General features: G+C 53.0%; 1 protein-coding gene across 1 annotated transcript in view; it reads right to left on the bottom strand.

The window, feature by feature from the left end:
• LOC125449402 (inositol-trisphosphate 3-kinase B-like) overlaps window positions 1–23089 on the bottom strand; it is a 29046-nt gene extending 5957 nt beyond the window's left edge. Inside the window, exons 1-4 of the mRNA XM_048525175.2 lie at window positions 22625–23089; window positions 7942–8026; window positions 6814–7027; window positions 4754–4958 (exon numbers count right to left, since the gene is read on the bottom strand). Of these exons, the coding sequence (XP_048381132.2) occupies window positions 4754–4958; window positions 6814–7027; window positions 7942–8026; window positions 22625–22843 (723 nt within the window). The 5' untranslated portion in view covers window positions 22844–23089. The remainder of the gene's footprint in view (window positions 1–4753; window positions 4959–6813; window positions 7028–7941; window positions 8027–22624) is intronic.
• Window positions 23090–23989: the final 900 nt, after the last annotated feature.

Genomic DNA, 23989 nt, shown 5'->3' with positions numbered 1-23989 from the left:
AGGCCATTCGGCCCCGTGGCCTAACATTGTAGTTCCAGCCTCACCCTTCCAGTCAGCTCTCCACTCCTCTCTGGAATCCAACTTTTTTCCCTTTTTTTTGGGCGATTGAAGGGGCCAAATGACCTCAGCAGTACTTTTTAAACAAAATCAAAGGGAGTGCAGGGCGACCATCTTGTGCACAGCAAGAACCCACTAACGGCATCAAATTAATTCAATGACCCAGCCTCCAAAGCTTTGTGGAGAAGAAAATTCCACAAACACCACTAGGAGAGAGTCTAGTTCTCTTCATTTCTGCGCTAAATGGGGTGGGGGGGGGGGTGGGGTTGCTTGCCCCTAAGCCATGTCTCTTCATTCTAGCTCTGCCCCTGTGTAGTGCCTCAGGATCTTACTGTTCAATAAGGTCACCTCTCACACTCCCACATCCCGCTGACCAGCCTCTCTGAGCTTTCTCCCTCTCCTCCCTCGGAACCTTTTCCAAACTGCTCGGTAACACCCTCCATCCCTTTCCAAGCTAGATGAGACCAAACGGGCACGTGGTCTCACCCAGGTCCCCGTACACAGGTGTAGGGGGAAAATTCCCTGCTTTTATTATCAAAATAGGCAGAAGAGCTGGGAGTGTTCGGCAGCGACAGGGTTAATGTCTCCCACCCACTGACCCTCCTTCATCAGAAGGACATTAACTCTCATAGCATCGCTGGAGCGATGCTATCAGGGCCTACTAGGTCTTTATCCCCCCCAGCCGATCCCCAGCGTCTGTAATATTTCCTTTTCTTTCCCGAGGATTTTTCTTTTCTATAATGACGCCCCAGTCCAGGCCAGCAACAATTCGTCTGGCTTCCCACTTGCTGCATCTGTGGACCAACATCTCGGAGTCGACGCAGGTGGTGGTCGGGAAATGTCCCAGAGGGCGTCATTCCAGGAATCGGAGGGTGGGGGGGTTCGGAGAGTCTTTGGAGTTCTTTGCCCCAGGGAGGGAGATGGGAGGTTGTGGGGGTTGGGGAAAATGGGGAGGTATGCAGTGTCCTTGTTTGAACTGAGATAGAGATATTCTCGATCAGTTGGGGAATCAAAGTTTACAGGAAAATTGGGTTGGTTGGGGGGAGGTTGCGTGTGAGGATTGCTGGACCAGCCCCTGAATGGTGGGATGAGGAGCTGAGATCCTGTTGCTCCTTAATTCTGAACATGCTGCAGCACATTGGAGGAAGGCTCACTCTCAACGCCTTGGGGAGATTCGTCGCGATGTATTTCAGAATTTTTGGGGAGGGGAGGACGCGGGGTGGGGGAGTAGGTGGAGGTGGGGGAATTTCGTTGCTTACCGATCATGAAAACAACTAACCAGTTCCCTCGGCCCCGGTCAGGGGTGGGGAGGGGCCGTTTCGGGAAGGCGCGGCTGAGGAGGGAGCCTTCCCAGTTCCCTCGGCCCCGGTCAGGGGTCGGGAGGGGCCGTTTCGGGAAGGCACGGCTGAGGAGGGAGCCTTCCCCGAGTCTGTGCCCGGGAGTTGGAATGCCGTCTTGCTGCCCTTCGCTGAGGTGGGGGTGGGGGAGCAATGATAACCCCTACGCAGCCCCCCACCCTCAGTGTCTCTCGGAACATTGAGGTGTCAACCCACCAGTGCTGCCAGTGACGGCGGTTCATCTGAGCATGGGACTGGCACTGCCCCAGATGGCTTGGGGGGGGGGGGGGGGTGGTGTGTGGGGCAGGATTAAGGTCGAGCTGTCTTCCACAGGGGGTACTGTGGAAACCGAGAGCAGGAGTAGGCCATTCGGCCCCTTTGAGCCTAGTCCCATCATTCTGTCTGACTGCAGCCCCTATATCAATGCCACGTTTTCCCCCATCTCTCCATACCCTGGAACGTTTCCTTGGATACAGTCAGTGACTTGGCCCCCACTCCCCTGCAGCAGAGAATTCCTCAGGTTTACCACCCTCCAGGTGTAGAAGCGTTTCCTCATCTGGGTCCTAAATCATCCACCTCCCTTCTCCCCCGACCACCACCCAGCCCCCTGTCCGTGTCCTGTTTCCTCTGGTTCTGCATCACCCACTCAGGGGAATCATGGCCCCGGCATTGAGCCTGTTAGAATTTTATACATTTCGATCACATCGCTCTCCCATTTTTCCACACTCTAGTGAACACAGGCCCTTGTCAAACCAAACTGTCCTACTGGCCCTGGTGTCAGTTGAGTGAACCTCTACTGTTGTTCCTCTACAGAAAGTATACCTTGGAACAACACAGGCCCTTCAGCCCACGATGTTGTGCCAAACTACTATCCTACTAAGACCAATCTACCCTGCATTTTACTATCCTCCATAACCAAGAGTCACTTAAAAATCTCTAAAGTATCTGACTCCACTACTGCTGCCGGCAGCACATTCCACACGCCCACCACTCTCTGTGTAAATCTTCTGAGGGAAAGAGACCCCAAACTGCACACTGAGCTCCAGGGGGTGGTCTCACCAAGGCCCCTGTACGATTGCAGTAAGACATCCCTGCTCCTGCACTCCAGTCCTCTCGCTATGTAAAGGCCAACGTACCATTTCCCTCCTTCACCTCCTGCTGCCCCTCCAAGGTTAATTAGAAAGGCTAGAACCGAAGGACAGCCAGAGGTCCACGTTACCAGTCTATCCCAGTCAGATGATAATGGAGAGGTGGTTAGCTCAGTTGGCTGGGCTTGTGAGGCACAGTGAAACCCAACACCGAGGGTCCACTTCCCACACGCTGGATGAGGTCACCAGCAAGGATTCTCCTATCCAGCCTCTCCCCCGCCCCAACCCGGCCTGACCCGTGGTGACCCACAGGTTAGCGTAAGAAATAGGGGCAGGAGTGGGCCATTTGGCCCCTTCGATCCTGCTGCCCCCATTCAATAAGATCGTGGCTGATCTGTTTGTGGACTCGGCTCCCCTTACCTGCCTGTTCACTGTAACGCTTAATCCCTTCACTGCTCAGAAATCTATCTTTGGCATAAAAACATTAAAGGAGGAAGCCTCACTGGGCAGGGAATTCCACAGATTTACAACCCTTTGGGTGAAGAAGTTCCTCCTCAGCTCAGTCCTAAATCTGCTCTCCCCTTATTTTCAGGCTATGACCCCTAGTTCTAGTCCCACCCTGCTTCTAGCTTATCTATTCCCTTCATGACTTTATATATTTCTATAAGATCTTGCCACCCACCATTCTCCTAAATGAGTTGGCATGGGACCTGTGTTCGAACCCACCCTCGGGCGACTGTCTGTGTGGAGTTTGCACATTCTCCCTATGTCTGTGTGGGTTTGGTCCGGTTTCCTCCCACAGTCCAAAGATGTGCAGATTAAGGTGGATTGGCCGTGCTAAATTGTCCCATAGTGCCCAGGGATGTGCGGGTTAGGGTGGGTTGGCCGTGCTAAATTGTCCCATAGTGTCCAGGGATGTGCGGGTTAGGGTGGATTGGCCGTGCTAAATTGTCCCATAGTGTCCAGGGATGTGCAGGTTAGGATGGATTGACCGTGCTAAATTGTCCCATAGTGTCCAGGGATGTGCAGGTTAGGGTGGATTGGCCGTGCTAAATTGTCCCATAGTGCCCAGGGATGTGCGGGTTAGGGTGGATTGGCCGTGCTAAATTGTCCCATAGTGCCCAGGGATGTGCGGGTTAGGGTGGATTGGCCGTGCTAAATTGTCCCATAGTGTCCAGGGATGTGCAGGTTAGGGTGGATTGGCCGTGCTAAATTGTCCCATAGTGCCCAGGGATGTGCGGGTTAGGGTGGGTTGGCCGTGCTAAATTGTCCCATAGTGTCCCGGGATGTGCGGGTTAAGGTGGATTGGCCGTGCTAAATTGTCCCATAGTGTCCAGGGATGTGCAGGTTAGGGTGGATTGGCCGTGCTAAATTGTCCCATAGTGCCCAGGGATGTGCGGGTTAGGGTGGATTGGCCGTGCTAAATTGTCCCATAGTGTCCAGGGATGTGCAGGTTAGGGTGGATTGGCCGTGCTAAATTGTCCCATAGTGTCCAGGGATGTGCAGGTTAGGGTGGATTGGCCGTGCTAAATTGTCTCATAGTGTCCAGGGATGTGCAGGTTAGGGTGGATTGTCCGTGCTAAATTGCCCCATAGTGCCCAGGGATGTGCAGGTTAGGGTGGATTGGCCGTGCTAAATTGTCCCATAGTGCCCAGGGATGTGCGGGTTAGGGTGGATTGGCCGTGCTAAATTGTCCCATAGTGCCCAGGGATGTGCAGGTTAGGGTGGATTGGCCGTGCTAAATTGCCCCATAGTGCCCAGGGATGTGCAGGTTAGGGTGGATTGGCCGTGCTAAATTGTCCCGTAGTGTCCAGGGATGTGCAGGTTAGGGTGGATTGGCCGTGCTAAATTACCCCATAGTGCCCAGGGATGTGCAGGTTAGGGTGGGTTAACCATGGGTAATGGAGGGTTACAGGGATAGAGTGGGTCTTGGTGGGACACTCTTTCGAGGGTCAGTGTGGACTCGATGAACTGAATGGCCTGCTTCTTTACTGTAGGAAATCTATCAGAGTTAGTCAAGCTCACCCAGCACCAGCGAGTCTCTGTCTCTGTGTGTCTCTGTCTCTCTCTGTCATGACGAAGGGGGGTGTAATTTTACCATTTTTTGTCTTTTAATACATGGATATTTGGATCATCATTTCAATGAGTCTCCACCTTCCTGCTATTCTCCTTCATACCAACGTCTACAGCCTCAACCCAATGGTGTCTCGGGAGAGGGGGAGAGCTAAAGTGAGAGGGACAGAAAAGAAAAGGAGGATTGTACTCACGTACCGTTATTCCTTCAATACGAAAACCAAGCGAGGCGGTGGAGCTAATGGTCTCTCTCCATTGCATGTAACGCACTTTGGTCACCCCGGCCTGCCTGTGTTCCTGCTCTGTCGGTGCCCTGGGGTCTACTTTACTCATCTTCTGGTACAGGTCCTTGCGGTGAACAACTTTCTGTCGGTCTTTGATCACTTCCTCTTCCAGGTAGGTCCTGAACACACACGCACGCACACACACAGACAGACACACGCACGCATGCAGTCATGCGCACACAGATACACACACAGACACGCACACACACAGACAGACACACGCACGCATGCAGTCATGCGCACACAGATACACACACAGACACGCACACACACAGACAGACACACGCACGCATGCAGTCATGCGCACACAGATACACACACAGACACGCACACACACAGACAGACACACGCACGCATGCAGTCATGCGCACACAGATACACACACAGACACGCACACACACAGACACACGCACGCAGTCATGCGCACACAGATACACACACAGACACGCGCACACACAGACAGACACACGCACGCATGCAGTCATGCGCACACAGATACACACACAGACACGCACACACACAGACACACGCACGCAGTCATGCGCACACAGATACACACACAGACACGCACACACACAGACAGACACACGCACGCATGCAGTCATGCGCACACAGATACACACACAGACACGCACACACACAGACACACGCACGCAGTCATGCGCACACAGATACACACACAGACACGCACACACACAGACAGACACACGCACGCATGCAGTCATGCGCACACAGATACACACACAGACACGCACACACACAGACACACGCACGCAGTCATGCGCACACAGATACACACACAGACACGCACACACACAGACACACGCATGCAGTCATGCGCACACAGATACACACACAGACACGCATACACACAGACACACGCACGCATGCAGTCATGCGCACACAGATACACACACAGACACGCACACACACAGACACACGCACGCACGCAGTCATGCGCACACAGATACACACACAGACACGCGCACACGCACACAGACACGCGCGCACGCAGACAAGCGCACACAGATACATATACAGACATACATACACAGACACACGCGCACATGCAGACATGCGCACACAGATACATATACAGAAACACACACAGACACACGCACACACAGACAGAATTGAATTAGCCCTTTATATTCTCCGGATCTACCACAACAATTGGTAATGGATTCACAGCCATCATTGGATTCTGAATTCCAGATGTTTTGCGAAATACAAATTCCACGGGATTCGAACCCAGGTCCCCAGAACGTTACCTGGGTTTCTGGATTAACAGCGATAATATCACAAGGTCATCACCTCCTCCCACTGTCTAAGGCGTTTGGAGGGGGTACCCCACAATGCCCTGATTCTTGAGCTTCTAAAGCCTGCAATGGTAGGGGGTTGAGGCAAAGGTGTAGTGGAGTGTGGGCGCAGGGAAAGGGGGAGGGGGTAGTTAGAAAGAACACTTTCTGTGCCATACGTTCAAAATCACCCAGGTGCCTGGCAGTTGTTCTGTGTAACTAGCTGCAGAGGGGCTGAATGGCCTCCTCCTGTTCTGATGGGACAGGCCATAGAAAGGGCCAAACGGCCTCCTCCTGTTCTGATGGGACAGGCCATAGAAGGGGCCAAACGGCCTCCTTCTGTTCTGATGGGACAGGCCATAGAAGGGGCCAAACGGCCTCCTCCTGTTCTGATGGGACAAGCTGGTGCGGGGCTGAATGGCCTCCTCCCGTTTTTATGGGACAGGCCGGTGCAGGGCTGAATGGCCTCCTCCCGTTTTTATGGGACAGGTCGTTCAGCCCCGCTCAGGCCTCCTCCCGTTTTTATGGGACAGGCCGTTCAGCGCCGGCTCAGGCCTCCTCCCGTTTTTATGGGACAGGCCGGAGCAGGACTGAATGGCCTGCTCTGTTCTCAGTGGCATTGTCACTCAGCCCACCTTAACCCACCTCCCTGAGGTGGCGGCTCCCACTCACTCACCGGGTGCCCATCTTGCAGTCCATGATGCACGGGGAGTGTAGACCTGCCAGGAGATCCTCCATCTGGATAAACTTCTCGCTGTCTTTCTCCACCACACCATAATAGGCTGGTACGTAGGGCTTGAGGACATCACCCATCAGCATCTGCAGGCACCGACTCTCATTCACACTAAACTTCTTCAGTATGTGACCAGCCTCACTCAGCCGGAAATGTCCTGGTGGGATGGACGGGAGATGTAAAAGGCAGCCTTCAGTCAAGTGGGCACTTCCGATGGAGCGCCGCACTGTCGGAGGGTCAGCGCCGAGGCAGCGCCGCACTGTCGGAGGGTCAGCGCCGAGGGAGCGCCGCACTGTCGGAGGGTCAGCGCCGAGGGAGCGCCGCACTGTCGGAGGGTCAGCGCTGAGGGAGCACTGCACTGTCGGAGGGTCAGTGCTGAGGGAGTGGGCACTGTCGGAGGGTCAGCGCTGAGGGAGCACTGCACTGTCGGAGGGTCAGCGCTGAGGGAGTGGGCACTGTCGGAGGGTCAGCGCTGAGGGAGCACCGCACTGTCGGAGGGTCAGCGCTGAGGGAGCACCGCACTGTCGGAGGGTCAGCGCTGAGGGAGCGGGCACTGTCGGAGGGTCAGTGCTGAGGGAGCGGGCACTGTCGGAGGGTCAGTGCTGAGGGAGTATATTAACCAAACAAGCAGTGACACAGCATGTACGTACAATACACAGGAGGATGCCGAGCGATAGGTACATATCCCGATAATGCAGAATATGCTCAAAACACAAGTCAATGCAACAAGCTGGCGCAGAGGTGCTAAACAACGGGGATGTATAGCATCACATGAGAACAGACAGAAGTAACACATATACAATATGCACACAGACCGTGTAACGCCTACACGCTGCCCAGCGCCTACAACCTAACCCCAGCGCCTACAACCTAACCCCAGCGCCTACAACCTAACCCCAGCGCCTACAACCTTACCCCAATGTACATTTACATACATCATACACACACACACACAATACCTTTATGTTCTTGAAACCTTTAACATGCAGATACAACATGCAACTCTCACACACAACACCCCCTCCCCCACACTGATCCTGAGCCCCATGGGGTACAGCCCCAGATTCTCACCTTCGTGACCTGCCAGCTGAATCCAGGAGTTTGACCTTCGGAAGGTCCAGTGAACCACAGTGAAAAATGTCTTCCATGATTTCGACTGCAAGGGGGCACGGGGAATGAGGCATGTTGGTGGATTGGGGGGGGGGGGGGGGCGGGGGTTGAGGGGGAGGAACGATAGGAAAAAACACACAGATGTTAAATCACTCTGAACGCTGCACTTTCTCTCTCTGTCTCCCCCCCCCAGCCCTCTGCAGTGAACACCCCCCTAACCCCCACCTACGCCTTCCACCTGGCAGGCCACAAAGTCAGTGGGAAGTGGGGACGTGCGCTGGGGGTGGGGTGAGAAATCAGCGCCCGCCAGAGTGGGCACTATATGTGTGTGTGGGGCGTTGGGGGACATGGGCAAGGTGTTGAGCATTGGGCAAGGGACAATCCGACCCAGCCCCCAGTGTCCCTTTGGGTTGGGGGGGGGGGTTAACAGACCCCAAAGGAAGGCCAGGTTCACCAGCAAACACAGTCACAATGATTGGTGTGCGATACGCCGGGAAGCAGGTCCTTACAAACACAACAAGAAATGGATCTCATCAACACAACTGTTTGTCATCATATAGTTCCCCCTGCGGGACACACACACTCTTTCTCCCTCTCTCACACACACGCGCGCACACACACATTCTGTTCTCTCTCTCTTTCTCTCTTGCACACATACACACTCTCTTTCTCTCTCTCTCTCACACACACACACATATTCTCTCTTTCTCTCTCTCTCTGTCTGTAACACACACAGACGCTCTCTTTCTCTCTCACACACACACACACAGTTCTCTCTCGCACACTCACACACACACTCTCCCTCTCCCACACACCACCCCCCACACACACTCTGTTCTCTCTCGCACACATACACACATACACTCTCTCCCTCTCTCACACACACCCCCGCGCCCCCCACACACACATTCTGTTCTGTCTCTTTCTCTCTTGCACACATACACTCTGTCTCTCACACACACACACTCTCTCTCTCTCTTTCTCTCGCTCTCTCACACACACACTCTCTTTTTCTCTCACACACATCCACACACACAGTTCTCTCTCGCACACATACACACACACACTCTCTCTCTCTTTCTCTCACACACACACTCTCTCTCTTTCTCTCTCACACACATCCACACACACTCTCTCTCTTTCTCTCACACACGTGCTGCCCACATCATGTCTCTGCGGTGGAATGAGAGTTTCCTTTCTCACTGAGGTGCAGGGTAACACATGTTCATTCATCCCCACTGTCTCTGGGCCAACCTTCAGATAGATTAGCCTCAATCTCATGCACCCCACGCCCCCCAAAAATGGAGACATCTTTCCCACGCATCTAGTCTTGCGAATACACAACAATGGCGACAATTTTGGTTCATCCCGGCCACGATTCTATTTCCTAGAGAACGGCAGCCACATCACCTTCTCTCCTCGCCTCAACACTGGGGCCCTGACACGATCTTACATTTAAAAAAAATACAGCCAGCCGGCCTTCAAGTGATAGAAACTTCTAGAAAAGCCCAAAAAAGAATGGCTCCCAATCCGGATTGCCCCCAAAATGTACACTCTGCAATGAGGAGAAAAAGTGGACATTCAGAAAATGCTGGGAAGTGGATGAGGGGATCTTCGATGGGGTTGCTAGGCCTCGCTGAAGCCTAGATTTGAAGGCCCATTGACTCTGTCTTCAGGTGTTGGGGCACTGGAGGAAGGTCGATGGGACTGGAAATCCCACCCCCGGGACGTTATTTCCTCATTTCATTTTTATGCACTCACAGGATGAGGGTGTTTACTGCCTCATCCTTAATTGCCCAGAGGGCATTTAAGAGGCAACCACAGTGCCGTGGGGTCAGGAGTCACATGTAGGCCCAGACCAGGTAAGGATGGCAGTTTCCTCCCCTAAATGAATGAACCATTTGGAATTCTCTGATAATCGACAACGGTTTCATGGTCATCATCAGGCTTCTGGATTTTTATTCAGTTCAAATTCCACCAACTGCTGTCGCAGGATTCGAACCACAAGTCAACCTGGTTCTCTGGAAATACGCTCCAGCAGCCATACCATTAGGGCCACCACCTCATTATAATTACTTGACTGAGGCAAGGGTGGGGGGGGGCGCTGCAGATATTGGACAAAACTGGGCGAGACTCTGGCTCGGGAGTTCTGCCTGGGTGGGGTGGTGCCTTCAGAAAACATAAGGGCTAGGAGCAGTAGCAGGCTGTTCGGCCCTTCAGGGCCGTTCTACCTTTCAACACGACCGTGGCTGATCCCATCTCGACTTCGAAACCACCTTCCTGCCCCACATTACTCACCAAATATCTGTTTGTGTCCTCCCAAAATATATTCAGTGACCCCCGACCCCCACCTCCCCCCTGCACACTCTGGGAGGGAGTGGGATCCACAGATTCACCCCGACTTTAAGAGAAATGATCCCGATTTTAAATATGCCGCCCTGAAATGACGAGCTGCTGTCAAAAGCCAAAACTTCTTGTAGGTAAAGGGCAGGAAAGCGGAGTCGAGGGTGATCGGATAGTACTGAGTGGCGGAGCTGACTTGATGGGCTGAATGGCCTATGTCTGCATCTGTGTTTTACGCCCTTTTGGAATACTGTGTGCAATTCCGGTCTCCCTGCTGTAGGGAGGATGTTGTCAAATTGGAAAAGGGATGCAGAAAAGATTTACGAGGGTCGGAGGGTTTGAGCTACAGGGAGAGAGTCTGGGGCTATTTTCCCTGGAGCGTCAGAGACTGAGGGGGTGACCGTATAGAGGTTTATGTAATCATGACGGGCATGGATAGGGTGAATAGACAAGGTCTTCCCTGTCCCTGAAAGTCCAAAACTAGAGGGGTGTAGGTTTAAGGTGATAGGGGGAAAGGTTTAAAAGGGACCTGAGGGGCAACATTTTCACACAGAGGGCGGTGCGTGTATGGAATGAGCTGCCAGAGGAAGTGGTGGAGGCTGGTACAATTACATTTAAAAGGCACCTGGATGGGCACATGAAAAGGAAGGTTGTAGAGGGATATGGGCCAAATGCTGGCAAATGGCACGAGATTAATTCAGGATAGCGGGTCAGCACAGATGAGCTGGGCTGAAGGGTCAGTTTCAGTGTCTGTACAAGTCTGTGACAGTATGGATCGGAGGAGGTTGGTGGGGGGTCGTAGAGGTGTATCAGATTATGAGCGGCAAGGATGGGGCAGTGCAGCTGTAACACGGGGCTGTAATTTTATGTTAAAAAAGTTTGGAGGGTATTTGAGAAAAGAAATTTCAAACGGAGGATGGTGGGGGTCTGGAATGTGTCGTCTGGGAGGGTATTAGAGAAGGCAAACCTTAGTGGCCTTAAAACATAGATGGACGAGCTCTAGTGGTATCATAACATTCCAGACCATGGGCCCAGTGTGGGATGTGTGTAGCTAAGTCAGTGCAAACTCAGACTCATACAGCACAGAAACTGACCCTTCAGTCCCACACGTCCGTGCCGAACAGATATCCTAAATTTATCTAGTCCCATTTGCCAGCATTTTGTCCAAATCCCTCTAACACACACACAGAGATAGGGCAAAACACAGGGATTCCACTAACACACCCAAAACGTCCCAGAATAAAAACTATGCTCTTCGAGAAAGATTGTCATCCCTTTATCTGCACTGGCATCAATTTTCAGCTCCTCCCCCACCAAACACTCCCAGGACAGGGACTGCACGGGGTTAGATACAGGGTAAAGCTTACTCTACACTGTTCCCACCATCAACCACTCCCAGGACAGGGACTGCATGGGGTTAGAAACAGAGTAAAGCTCCCTCTACACAGATCCCCCCATCAAACACTCCCCAGGATAGGGACAGCACGGGGTTAGAAACAGTTTGCCGATGATGCGAAGATAGGTGCACAGGCAGGTAGTACTGAGGAGGTGGGGAAGCTGCAGAAAGATTTAGACAGTTTAGGAGAGTGGTCCAGAAAATGGCTGATGAAATTCAATGTGAGTAAATGCGAGGTCAGGCACAGACTATTTTCTAAACGGTGAGAAAATTCGTAAAGCAGAAGTACAAAGGGATCTGGGAGTGTTGGACCAGGATTCTCTAAAGGTTAACTTGCAAGTAGAGTCTGTGATTAAGAAAGCGAATGTAATGTTGTCGATTATCTCAAGAGGGTTGGAATATAAAAGCAGCGATGTGCTTCTGAGGCTTTATAAAGCTCTAGTTAGGCCCCATTTAGAATACTGTGTCCAATTTTGGGCCCCAAACCTCAGGAAGGACATACTAGCCCTGGAGCGTGTCCAGCGGAGATTCACACGGATGATCCCTGGAATGGTAGGTTTAACGTATGATGAACGGCTAAGGATCCTGGGATTGTACTCATCAGAGTTTAGAAGGTTTAGGGGAGATCTAATAGAAACTTACAAGATAATGTATGGTTTAGAAGGGGTGGACACTGGGAAGTTGTTTCTGTTAGGCAGGGAGACTAGGACCCATGGGCACAGCCTTAAAATTAGAGGGGGTACATTTAAAACTGAAATGAGACGACATTTCTTCAGCCAGAGAGTGGTGGGCTTGTGGAATTCATTGCCGCAGAGTGCAGTGGAGGCTGGGATTTTGGATGCCTTCAAGGCAGAGATCGACAAATTCTTGATCTCAAAAGGAATCAAGGGCTACGGGGAGAGTGCAGGGAAGTGGAGTTGAAATGCCCATCAGCCATGATTTAAATGGAGGAGTAGACTTGATGGGCCGAATGGCCTTACTTCCACTCCTATGTCTTATGGTCTTAAACCCTTCCTATCCATGTCCCCATCCCGATGCCTTTTAAATGCTGTAACTGTACCAGCCCCCACCACTTCCTCTGGCAGCTCGTTCCATACACGCACCACCCTCTGTGTGAAAAAGTTACCCCTCAGGTCCCTTTTAAATCTTTCTCCTCTCACCTTAAACCTATGCCCCTCTAGTCTCAGACTCCCCCTACCCTGCGGAAATTCATCCCTAACCATGCCCCTTGTGATGTTGTAAACCTCTATAAGGTCACCCCTCGGCCTCTGACATTCTAAGGGGAAACGTCCAAGCCTTTCCAGCCCCACCCAGTAGCTCAAACCCTCCAGTCCTGGTCAGATCCCGGTCAATCTTTTATCGTGTCTGATTTAATCACATCTTTCCTAGAGCAGGGCGACCAAGAAACATAGCGAAAAAGCTTCTTTGCTTCAGGAAGGGTCGAATATGTCTCAGGCACCAGCTTAGTGTGTGTGTGTGTGTGCGTGTATCTGTGTATGTATATGCATGCGCACTGTGTGTGTGTGTGTGTGTGTGTGTGTGTGTGTGTGTGTGTGTGTGTGTGTGTGTGTGTGTGTACTGAGAAAGAGGGGTCAGGCACTCAGTGGTAAAGGTGAAATCCCGGCATGGTTCCGGTCAGCGAAGGGTTAAGTAAGACAGTGCAGGAACTAAGTCAACACAGAAAGCAGAGAGACAAAGGCTGGCCTTTGTCAAACATCTGACGCAGATGGGAGCTCGGCTGCAGAAACCGCAGTGGAAACTCTGAGAGCAATTGGGACGGTGCCAGAAAAGTGGGGTTTCCTCTGAAGGCCTGACCCCACGTCGGCTTGTTTCAAAACACCTCCACCCTCCCCACCCGCACTCCCCGCTTATTCTCACACGAGTTCACAGCCTGACAATTACTCATCGCTTCTGACCAGCACCACGAAACAGTTCACAGTGCAGAGTCTGTGGCCACTCTCTGCTTCATGCTGTTCTCGGTGCACAGCAAGCTCCTGCAACTGGCTATCCTCAAATGTTTCCATTGAGGCACGGACTCCCTCAGCGCTGACCCTCCGACAGTGCGGCGCTCCCTCAGCGCTGATCCTCCGACAGCGCAGTACCAGCATTACTGTATGCCAGTGTGAGGGAGAGGGATTAACATCAGTAGGGATACAGTCAGTAACACAGGGACCTGGGGGGGAGAGGGGTTACTGAGTGACAGTGTGAGGGAGAGGGATTAACATCAGTAGGGATACAGTCAGTAACACAGGGACCTGGGGGGGAGAGGGGTTACTGAGTGACAGTGTGAGGGAGAGGGATTAACATCAGTAGGGATACAGTCAGTAACACAGGGCGCTGGGGGGGAGAGGGGTTACTGAGTGACAGTGTGAGGGAGAGGGATTAACATCAGTAGGGATACAGTCAGTAACACAGGGCGCTGGGGGGGAGAGGGGTTACTGAGTGACAGTGTGAGGGAGAGGGATTAACATCAGTAGGGATACAGTCAGTAACACAGGGCGCTTGGGGGGAGAGGGGTTACTGAGTGACAGTGTGAGGCAGAGGGATTAACATCAGTAGGGATACAGTCAGTAACAGAGGGCCCGGGGGGGGTGAGGGGTTACTGAGTGACAGTGTGAGGGAGAAGGATTAACATCAGTACAGATACAGTCAGTAACAGAGGGCCCGGGGGGCGGTGAGTGGCGTTACTGAGGGTCAGTGTGAGGGAGCTGGATGATCATCACTGGACTGTCCTTTGTGTCCCACCTTTTGTGGAATCGGTTCATTCGTCCGCTTTGCACAGTTTGCTATTCGCCTCTGTAAGCCCTCACAGGTGAGCTGTTGAAGGCCCTGTCCCTGCCAGCTATTGAGTGGTTTGTCCTTCCAGCCTGGGGGTTACAGCAAGATGTGGGCTGTAGGTATTAGAGAGAACTAACCCCCCTCCCCAACCCCCACCGTCTGTGTCTTTACCCCTCGCCCAGTTCCAATGTGTGGATTACCTCGTGCAGTTAGATGGACCAAACAGGGCACGGTGAAAAGGTGTAGAGCTGGATAAACACAGCTGGAACACTTCATTTCTGAAGAAGGGTCTAGGCGCGAAACGTCAGCCTTCCTGCTCCTCTGATGCTGTTTGGCCTCCTGTGTTCATCCAGCTCTACACCTCGTTATTTCTGGAACACGGTCAACCCTGATTTTCCTGCTTTGTCAGTTCGAACCCGGAATCCTCTCCAGATTCTGCCATCTCTGGTCAAATTATGTGTTAGCTCTGAGAATGCTGAACTTTGAGGGAGATGTGGCAGTGGAGGATAGGCGTGAGGGATGGGGGGGAAGAGAGAAAAACAGGGGAGCGAGGGGGGAGTGTACGGGAGAGGGCGTGGTGCGGGTGAGAGAGAACGAGCGAGGTGGGGGGATGAGAGAGAGAAACACAGAGAGGGATAAAGAGAGGAAGGCAGGTAATAAGGGTAGAGGTTGGGTGACGGACTGGGTTTGACAGAGCGCGAGAGAGGGCAACATGCTGAGGGGATGAGAAAGTGGATCAGAGTGAAGATGAGACAGAGGGCAATGGCAATTCATGGTTTGAGAAAAACATGATAGACGTTGAGTGTGTGTGTGAGAGGGAAAGACAGAGTGAGAGTCAGAGAGGCAGTTAAACACAGGGAGGGACAGCGGGCGTGTGAGAGAGAGAGGGAGAGAGGTAGAGAGCGAGAGACAGACAGACAGAGACGGAGGGGGAGATGGAGATGTGCAGGGTGGGTGGATTGGCCATGCTAAATTGCCCAGAGTGTTCAGGGATGGGTATGGGTGGGATGCTCCGAGGTTCGGTGTGGACCTGCTGGGCCGAAGGGCCTCTTACCACACTGTGGGGATGCTAATTCTAACTCCAGCGAAAGGGCTAAGGGATCAAGAAACTGACTGAGTGAGGCTACAGTCAACAGGAGAGTGTTGATTCAGCTAAAGATCTGATTCTCTCTGGGCCTGGCCAGCTCAGCGAGGCCCTGACTCACTCCCACCCTGGGCCTGGCTCTGCGTGCAAACATTCCATGGTGGATCAGCCGGGATTCAGAGCCGGTGCTCGTACAGCAGGCACCAGATGATGGTGGAGAATCACAGAGTGATTCAGCGAGAGAAGGAGAGTTGGCCGCTGTGCCCATCTATGGAAATACTCATCACGATCTCGATCACTCAGTCAGATCAGAAACCCTGCAGCTTTTCCAACTTGGCTGTTCTGGACGTCAAACCCTCAGAGACACCATGGTAACTGAGCAAATAAATTCAAATCCCAGTGTGACTAAAAATGTTTCGGTGACTGCGCTCGGAACCTTTCCAAAACATCATGGATTACAGCTTCCCCATCAAACACACCCCGGGACTGAGACAGCACGGGGTAGATACAGAGTAAAGCTCCCTCTACACTGCCCCCCATCAAACACACCCCGGGACTGGGACAGCACGGGGTAGATACAGAGTAAAGCTCACTCTACACCATCGTCCATGAAACACTCTCAGGACAGGGACAGCACGGGGTTAGATACACGTGGCTGTATTCAAAGATATTTGCTTTGAGCAGAGAGATTTGCAAATGATATTGTCTGAGTCATTCGCTGGCCCTGAGCCTGTCTATACTAGGCCCTTGGGAAACAGCAGGGACTCCATGATGCCAGGCTCATTTATTGAAAGATAACTCCCCCCTCCATTGACAGGAATCTCCCCTCCACCTCCCCTCCCGACAGGGATGGCCTCAGCATTGTCTGTGGATGAGAGTGGGCGAGAGTGTGTGTGCGAGTCTGTGAGACCCTGTGCGTGAGAGTGTAGGTGAGTGCACGCAAGAGCGTGCGTGTGAGAGTGTGAGTGTGCCTGTGAGCGAGAGCGTGCATGTCAGAGTGTAAGCATGTGAGAGTGAGTACGTGTGCGCGTGCGCGCCTTCTGCGTGACTGCATGTGACTGCGTGTGAATGCGGTGTGCATGCGGTGTGCGTGTGTGAGTACATGATTGAGCGAGAGTGCGAGTGTGTATAAGCATGTGTAGAGCGATGGGACAAACGAGGAAGGGAGAGCTAACGATTCAAACAGAAAAGGGGGAGTGGGAAGCAAGATCAGGGATGTCCCAGAGTTTCCCAAATGTTGGCGCCAGTGTGAGGGAGAGGGATTAACATCAGCAGGGATACAGTCAGTACAGATGGCGCTGGGGGGGGGAAGGGGTGACTGAGTGACAGTGTGAGGGAGAGGGATTAACATCAGTAGGGATACAGTCAGTAACAGATGGCGCTGGGGGGGAAGGGGTTACTGAGTGACAGTGTGAGGGAGAGGGATTAACATCAGTAGGGATACAGTCAGTAACAGATGGTGCTGGGGGGGAAGGGGTTACTGAGTGACAGTGTGAGGGAGAGGGATTAACATCAGTAGGGATACAGTCAGTAATAGAGGGCGCTGGGGGGAAGGGGTTACTGAGTGACAGTGTGAGGGAGAGGGATTAACATCAGTAGGGATACAGTCAGTAACACAGGGACCTGGGGGGGAGAGGGGTTACTGAGTGACAGTGTGAGGGAGAGGGATTAACATCAGTAGGAATACAGTCAGTAACACAGGGCGCTGGGGGGGGGAGAGGGGTTACTGAGTGACAGTGTGAGGGAGAGGGATTAACATCAGTAGGGATACAGTCAGTAACAGATGGTGCTGGGGGGGAAGGGGTTACTGAGTGACAGTGTGAAGGAGAGGGATTAACATCAGTCGGGATACAGTCAGTAACACAGAGCGCTGGGGGGGAGAGGGGTTACTGAGTGACAGTGTGAGGGAGAGGGATTAACATCAGTAGGGATACAGTCAGTAACACAGGGCCCTGGGGGGGAGAGGGGTTACTGAGAGACAGTGTGAGGGAGAGGGATTAACATCAGTAGGGATACAGTCAGTAATAGAGGGCGCTGGGGGGGAAGGGGTTACTGAGTGACAGTGTGAGGGAGAGGGATTAACATCAGTAGGGATACAGTCAGTAACACAGGGCGCTGGGGGGGAGAGGGGTTACTGAGTGACAGTGTGAGGGAGAGGGATTAACATCAGTAGAGATACAGTCAGTAACACAGGGCCCTGGGGGCGGGGGGCGGTGAGTGGCGTTACTGAGGGTCAGTGTGAGGGAGTTGGATGATCATCACTGGACAGTCCTTTGTGTCCCACACACTACACCTGTTTTGGAATCAGTTCATTCGTCCGCTTTGCACAGTTTGCTATTCACCTCTGTAAGCCCTCACAGGTGAGCTGTTGAAGGCCCTGTCCCTGCCCGCTATTGAGTGGTTTGTCCTTCCAGCCTGGGGGTAACAGCAAGAGGAGGGCTGTAGGTATTAGAGAGAACTAACCTCCCTCCCCAACCCCCACCGTCTGTGTCTTTACCCCTCGCCCAGTTACAATGTGTGGATTACCTCGTGCAGTTAGATGGACCAAACAGGGCACGGTCAACCCTGATTTTCCCGCTTTGTCAGTTCGAACCCGGAATTCTCTCCAGATTCTGCCATTTCTGGTCAAATTATATGTCAGTTCTGAGGACGTTTGGTGAGATCTCCCCCTGGGGTACTGTGCACAGTTTGGGGTCTCCTTATCCAAGGGAGGACGTTCTGGCGATGGAGGGAGTGCAGCGAAGGTTTCCCAGACTGATCCCTGGGATGGCAGGACTGATGTATGGAGAGAGACTGGATCGGTTAGGACTATATTCACTGAGGTTTTTAGAAGAACGAGGGGAATCTCATAGAAACCTGTAAAACTCTAACAGGACCTGACAGGTCAACGCAGGAAGGGTGTTCCCGATTTCCCAGGGAGTCCAGAACCAGGGGGTCACAGTCCAAGGATGATGGGCGGACCATTTCAGACCGAGATGGGTAGAAATGTCTTCGCCCAGAGAGTGGAGAGCCTGTGGGATTCTCTGACACAGAATGCAGCTGAGGGCAAATCACAGATCAGTGGAGTTGTGGAGAGTGTAGAAGGTTGTCAAAGGATACAGTGGGATGTCGATCGGTTGCAGATATGGGCAGTGAAATGACAAATTGAGTTTAATCCAGGTAAGTGTAAAGTGCTGCACTTTGGGAGGTCAAATGTTAAGGAAAAGTGTATAGTTAACGGCAGGACCCTGAACAGCATAGTGGTCAGTGGAATCTTGGGGTTCAAGTCCATAGCTCCCTGAAAGTGGCCACACCAGTTGGTACAGTGGTAAAGAAGGCATATGGCTTACTTGCCTTTATGGGTCAGGGAAATTGAGTATGAGAGTCAGAATGTCATGTTGCAGCTTTATAAGAATGTGGTTCGGACACACTTACAGTATTGCACTCAGTTCTGGCTGCCACATTACAGGAAGGATTTGGGGGCTTTGGAGAGGATGCTGAAGAGATTTACCAGGAATGTGCCTGGATTAAAGGGTATGAGCTATAACAAGGGGCTGGAAAAACTCACTTTGTTTTCTCTGGAGCAGCGAAGGCTGAGGGGAGACCTGATCGAAGTCTATAAAATTATGGATCGCATAGATAGGGTTGACTGTCAGAATCTTTCTCCCACAGAGCTGAAATGTCTAAAACTCAGGGGCGTGCACTTAAGGTGAGAGGGAAAAGTTCAAAGGAGAGGTGAGGGGCAAGTTTTGTTCTTACACAGATCGTGGTAGGAGTCTGGAACGTGCTGCTAGGGGATGGTGGTGGGGGAAGATACAATAGGGGCATTTGAGGGGCTTTTAGATAAGCACAGGAATATGCAAGGAATGGAGGGACATGAAGTAAGGGCAGCTGGAAGGGATTAGTTTAATTTGGCATCATGTTTGGCACAGCATGGTGGGCCGAAGGGCCCATTCCTGTGCTGTACTGTTCAAGGTACCAAAACATTGAATAGTTTCAAGGAGGAGTCAGATCTAATTCTTAGGGCTGATGGGATCAAAGGGTATGGGGGGGAGAAAGCGGGAACAGGGGACTGAGTTGGATAATCAGGCACGATCCTACCAAATGGATCCTACTGGTGGAGCAGGCCTACTCCAACATTCTCTGTTTTGTCTATCTCACCAAGGCTCCTGTACAACGGCAGTACGACATTCCTGCTCCTGCACTCCAATCCCCTCGCAACCAAAACGCCAACATACCCATTCACCTCCCGCTGCCCCTGTGATCAGAGCTTTCAGCGTCTGGTGTACAAGGTCTCATTACACCCCACCCGCCTTTCCCAACTTTCCTCAATCTATCACTGTTCAGGTCATAATCTGCCTTCCTGTGTTTGTACCCAGAGTGGAGACTGACCCACATTAAACTGAATCTGCCATGCGTTTGCCTACTCACTCCTTCTGTCCAATTCACACTGCATCCTCCTCACACCTCATCCTCCCGTCGGGCTTTGTGCCATCTCCCGAGGATGGGGTTCACACATTCTTCCCGTGTCTGCGTGGGTTTCCTCCCGCAGTCCAAAGGTGTGCAGGTTAGGGTGGACTGGCCGTGCTAAATTGTCCCATAGTGCCCAGGGATGTGCAGGTTAGGGTGGATTGGCTGTGCTAAATTGCCCCATAGTGCCCAGGGATGTGCAGGTTAGGGTGGATTGGCCGTGATAAATTGCCCCATAGTGCCCAGGGATGTGCGGGTTAGGGTGGATTGGCCGTGATAAATTGTCCCATAGTGCCCAGGGATGTGTAGGTTAGGGTGGGTTGGCCGTGCTAAACTGTCCCGTAGTGCCCAGGGATGTGCAGGTTAGGGTGGACTGGCCGTGCTAAATTGTCCCATAGTGCCCAGGGATGTGCAGGTTAGGGTGGATTGGCCATGCTAAATTGCCCCATAGTGCCCAGGGATGTGCGGGTTGGGGTGGATTGGCCGTGCTAAATTGTCCCATAGTGCCCAGGGATGTGCTGGTTAGGGTGGATTGGCCGTGCTAAATTGTCCCATAGTGCTCAGGGATGTGCAGGTTAGTGTGGATTGGCCGTGCTATATTGTCCCATAGTGTCCAGGGATGTGCAGGTTAGGGTGGATTGGCCGTGCTAAATTGTCCCATAGTGCCTCGGGTTAGGTGGGTTACAGGGGGTTGGGTCTGGGTGGGATGTTCTGAAAGCTGGTGTGGACTTGTTGGGCTTGTGGACCCGTTTCTTTACTGTATTCTATGAATGAAAATTCTATGGATTCAAACTTAAGAGATGTTCCGTTCAGTTCTGTAATTTAGCTGTTCATGTACATTGTGAATAGCTGCGACCCCTGCAATATCCCACTATCAATGTGCCCACGAGATTCTCCAGAATGGAGAGGATCAAGAGAATTTTGTCATTTAATTGCTCCATGTGCACACTAGCCCGACAAACTCTTGGCCTTGAGGAATTTTGTCCTCAAACGCTAAACTCTAGGTGCCCCCCCCTCTCATTTCTAACTGATATCTTTTACCTCTGCATCTTCAACTCCACCAACGCACCCCCACCCCCCCCCGAAAAAACAATCCCCGACAGAAGTAAATAGGAAGTGAGGAGAAGCGTGGAGACCCTTGTTGAGGAGCCCCACTGAGAGGTGTCCTCAGGAAAGTCTCTCAGAAGCTCACGGAGAAGGTAATGAGAAGCCGAATGTAAAACTGAATGAGGGAGACACCCAGTAAACAGTAACAAACTACATCTGAGATAACAAGGTGTAGAGCTGGATGAACACAGCAGGACACGCTGCATCGGAGGAGCAGGAAAGCTGACCTTTCGGGCCTAGATCCTTCATTAGCTTTCCTGCTCCTCTGATGCTGCTTGGCCTGCTGTGTTCATCCAGCTCTGCACCTTGTTACCTCAGATTCTCCAGCATCTGCAGTTCCTGCTATCTCTGATACAAACTAGGGAGGTGGGGGGAAGGGGAGGTGGGGGGGAAGGGGAGGGGAGGGGGGGGGGAAGGGGAGGGGAGGGGGGGGGGAAGGGGAGGGGAGGGGGGGGGGAAGGGGAGGGGAGGGGGGGGGGAAGGGGAGGGGAGGGGGGGGAGAGAGAGGGGGGGGGGGGAGAGAGAGGGGAGGGGGGAGAGAGGGGAGGGGGGAGGGGGGGGGAGAGGGGGGGGGGAGAGGGGGGGGGGGAGAGGGGGGGGGGAGAGGGGGGGGGGAGAGAGAGGAGAGGGGGGGGGAGAGGGGGGGGGAGAGAGAGGAGGGGGGGGAGAGAGAGGAGGGGGGGGGGAGAGAGAGGAGGGGGGGGGAGGGGGGGGGGAGAGAGAGGAGAGGGGGGGGAGAGGGGGGGGGAGAGAGAGGAGAGGGGGGGGAGAGGGGGGGGAGAGGGGGGGGAGAGGGGGGGGGAGAGGGGGGGGAGAGGGGGGGGGGGAGAGGGGGGGGAGAGGGGGGGGGGGGAGAGGGGGGGGGAGAGGGGGGGGGGGGAGAGGGGGGGGAGAGGGGGGGGGAGAGGGGGGGGGGGGAGAGGGGGGGGGGGAGAGGGGGGGGGAGAGAGAGGAGAGGGGAGAGAGGGGGGGGGAGAGAGGGGGGGGGAGAGAGGGGGGGGGAGAGAGGGGGGAGGGAGGGATCGAGGATCGAGTAGCTAGGTAGACTGGGATGGGCTGAGCGGCCTCATTCTTGAAGGAGTTTTAAAGCCAAAAAATTTGGACTGTTTGATTGTAGGAGAAGAATGGTTTAGGTCCTGACTGTGTTGCTCAGGGACAAGGGACAGGGACAGGGACAGGGACAGAGGGACAGAGGGACAGGGGGAGGGGGACAGGGGGAGGGGGACAGGGGGAGGGGGACAGGGGGACAGGGAGAGGGACAGGGGGTCAGGGACAGGGGAGAGGGACAAGGGGACAGGGACAGGGGAGAGAGAGAGGGACAGGGACAGTGATAGGGACACGGACAGTGACAGAGACAGAGAGGGATAGAGACAGGGACATGGACAGAGAGAGAGGGACAAGGACACAGAGGGACAGAGATAGAGAGAGAGGGATAGAGACAGGGACATGGACAGAGACAGAGAGAGGTGGGGGAAGTGAGCACTCACCTTTCTCAGACGCTCCCTCTTGTCGCGGCCGCTCGGAGCTTCATCGCTAAACACCTCGTCCTCAGATTCGGGAGAAGAGCAGTTAAAGGAAGAGACGGACGAGCTGGAGCTCCTGAGCCGGCACTTGGCTTCCAGCGCCGGGGGGAGAGGGTCTCCATCCCCCGGAGGCTGCAGCGGTGTCCCCTCTGAGCTCCGGCTCTCACCAGAGCTACACTCCATTGCAGAGCCCGGGCAGCGTCTTAATCGCTGTGTCTGAGCTCTGGACCTTGTCGGACGAAACCCCACCCCATAGCCAAAACCCCTGCCCTTATTGCCCTCTGATCCCAGCAGGAGGAGAGGGTTTTGGGGGGTGTTGACTAGCAGGCTGGGAGGGGAAGGACAGTTTTGCTCAAGTTCTCCCTTGCACTGTTTGCTTTCACGTTCCCAGGTCCCCACTTTGCATGTTTCTCTCAGAGCTCAGCTCCGACTTGCCCAAAGTCACTGAGCGCCCCAAGGCCCCGTCACAGAGACACTGCAGCTCCCAGGCAGCCAAAAACCAAATGATTAAACCCTACCTTCGCCTAAACTTCTGTTCTGTGTTTCACCTTTTTTTAAGAGTGGGGTGGGCGCTGGGTGCCCTACTTTCAGTCATTTGCTTCCACGATTGGGAATGTGAACATGGGAGGTATGGGTTAGTCAGTTTGCAGACCCAAGCTGGAGGTGGAGTGGACAGTGAGTTGGTTAATTGAGAGCGACTTTGAATGGGCATGTGGAGGATAGTAGAATGTAGGATATGCAGACTAGATTGATCTCAGTTGGATAATAGGTCAGGCTGAAGGGCCTGTACTGTGCTATGCTCTGTTTTTTTAAAAATATTTTCCTGCCTCATGAACCTTATTGGGCTCTTTGAGAAGGTGACCAAACAGGTGGATGAGGGTTAAGTGGTTGATGTGGGGTATATGGATTTCAGTAAAGTGTTTGGTAAGGTTCCCCACGGTAGGCTTTGCAGAAAATACAGAAGCATGGGATTGAGGGTGACTTTGCAGTTTGGATCAGAAATTGGCTTGCTGGAAGAAGACGGAGGGTGGGAGTTGATGGGAAATGTTCATCCTGGAGACCAGTTACTAGTGGTGTACCGCAAGAATCTGTTTTGGGGCCACTGCTGTTCGTCATTTTTGTAAATGACCTGGATGAGGGCGTAGAAGGATGGGTTAGTAAATTTGCAGATGTCACTAAAGTCGATGGAGTTGTGGATAGTGTGGAAGGATGTTGCAGGTTATAGAGAGACACAGATAAGATGCAGAGCTGGGCTGAGAGGTGGCAAATGGAGTTTAATGCAGACAAGTGTGAGGTGAATCTCTTTGGAAGGAGTAACAGGAATACAGA

This window comes from Stegostoma tigrinum, chromosome 42, assembly GCF_030684315.1.
Source record: "Stegostoma tigrinum isolate sSteTig4 chromosome 42, sSteTig4.hap1, whole genome shotgun sequence".
NCBI classification, from domain to species: domain Eukaryota; kingdom Metazoa; phylum Chordata; class Chondrichthyes; order Orectolobiformes; family Stegostomatidae; genus Stegostoma; species Stegostoma tigrinum.
Note: the sequence above shows the minus strand (reverse complement) of the source record. Positions and strands in the feature narration are given on the sequence as shown.